At 34.2% G+C, this 1,237-nt stretch overlaps 1 protein-coding gene across 1 annotated transcript; it reads left to right on the forward strand.

Moving 5' to 3' along the window:
* Window positions 1–717, forward strand: LOC130895247 (protein FAM200B-like). The gene has a single exon (XM_057802458.1). The coding sequence runs from the start codon at window positions 1–3 to the stop codon at window positions 715–717; it is 717 nt and encodes a 238-aa protein (XP_057658441.1).
* Window positions 718–1,237: the final 520 nt, after the last annotated feature.

A 1,237-nucleotide genomic window follows, 5' to 3' on the forward strand; every position in this document is an offset into this window, starting at 1 on the left:
ATGGATAAATTTTTATTTGGAAAACAATCTACTTCTCCGGCAGAAGATGATGAACCTTGCACAAGCAGTATTGCTAAGAAAAGAAAGATTGTGAATAGAAAATACTCCGAAGACTACATTCGTTATGGCTTTTATTGGTGCGGCGATGAAGCGGCTCCGAAACCATTATGTGTAATTTGCAACGAACAATTAACAAACGACTCAATGGTGCCCAGTAAACTAAATCGCCATGCTAAAAAGGATATATCATATTTTCAAAGGCTTTTGGCTCAAAATTTAAAACAAAAAAAATTTATGATGTCGACCGTATCTGTTTCCGATAAAGCATTAGAAGCTAGCTATTACATTGCAAAATTAATAGCTCGTGAAAAGAAACCTCATACTATTGGAGAAAAACTTATTAAACCAGCATGTATGGAAATTGTGCGAGTTATGCTTGGACCTAAAGAGGTTCAGGAAGTGAGTAAGGTTTCACTGTCAGCTGAAACTATTAAAAGACGTATTGGCGACATGTCAACAGATATTTTGAACACGCTTATTTTGAAATTGATCGTAGCTAACAATTTTGCTCTTCAAATTGACGAGTCAACGGATATTAAAAATCAAGCACAATTAATTGCAATTGTACGTTTTGTTGACGAAGATTGCATAAAAGAAAATTTTTATTTTGTAAAAAACTTTCCGAACGAACTACTGGAGAGGATATTTTTCGAGTAACTGATGATTTCTTCAAAATACATAATCTACAATGGAGTAACTGCATGAGTATTTGTACTGATGGCGCCGCAGCAATGACTGGTAACATGAAGGGTTTTGTTGCCTATGTAAAACAACAAAATCCGGCAATACAATTTACACATTGCTGCATACATCGGGAAGTATTGATGGTGAAGAATTTACCAGAACAACTTTTAAAAACTATGAATGAATGCATCAAAATTATAAATTTTATTAAATCAAGAGCTTTAAATACAAAAATTTTCGAAATGCTTTGTGAAGAAATGGGTTCAGAACATAAATTTTTATTATTTTATACTGAAGTACGTTGGTTATCCCGAGGAAAAGTGTTGGCTAGATTGTTTGAACTTCACTGTGAAGTGCATCAGTTTTTACTAAATCAAAATATGCCCGAACTCGGCCAGCACTTCGAAGATAACAGTTGGATCGCCAAACTTGCATATATGGCTGACATTTTCGACCATCTTAATGAACTTAATAGAAAAATGCAAGGTCCGAA

This window comes from Diorhabda carinulata, chromosome 6 (assembly GCF_026250575.1).
Source record: "Diorhabda carinulata isolate Delta chromosome 6, icDioCari1.1, whole genome shotgun sequence".
Lineage (NCBI taxonomy): Eukaryota > Metazoa > Arthropoda > Insecta > Coleoptera > Chrysomelidae > Diorhabda > Diorhabda carinulata.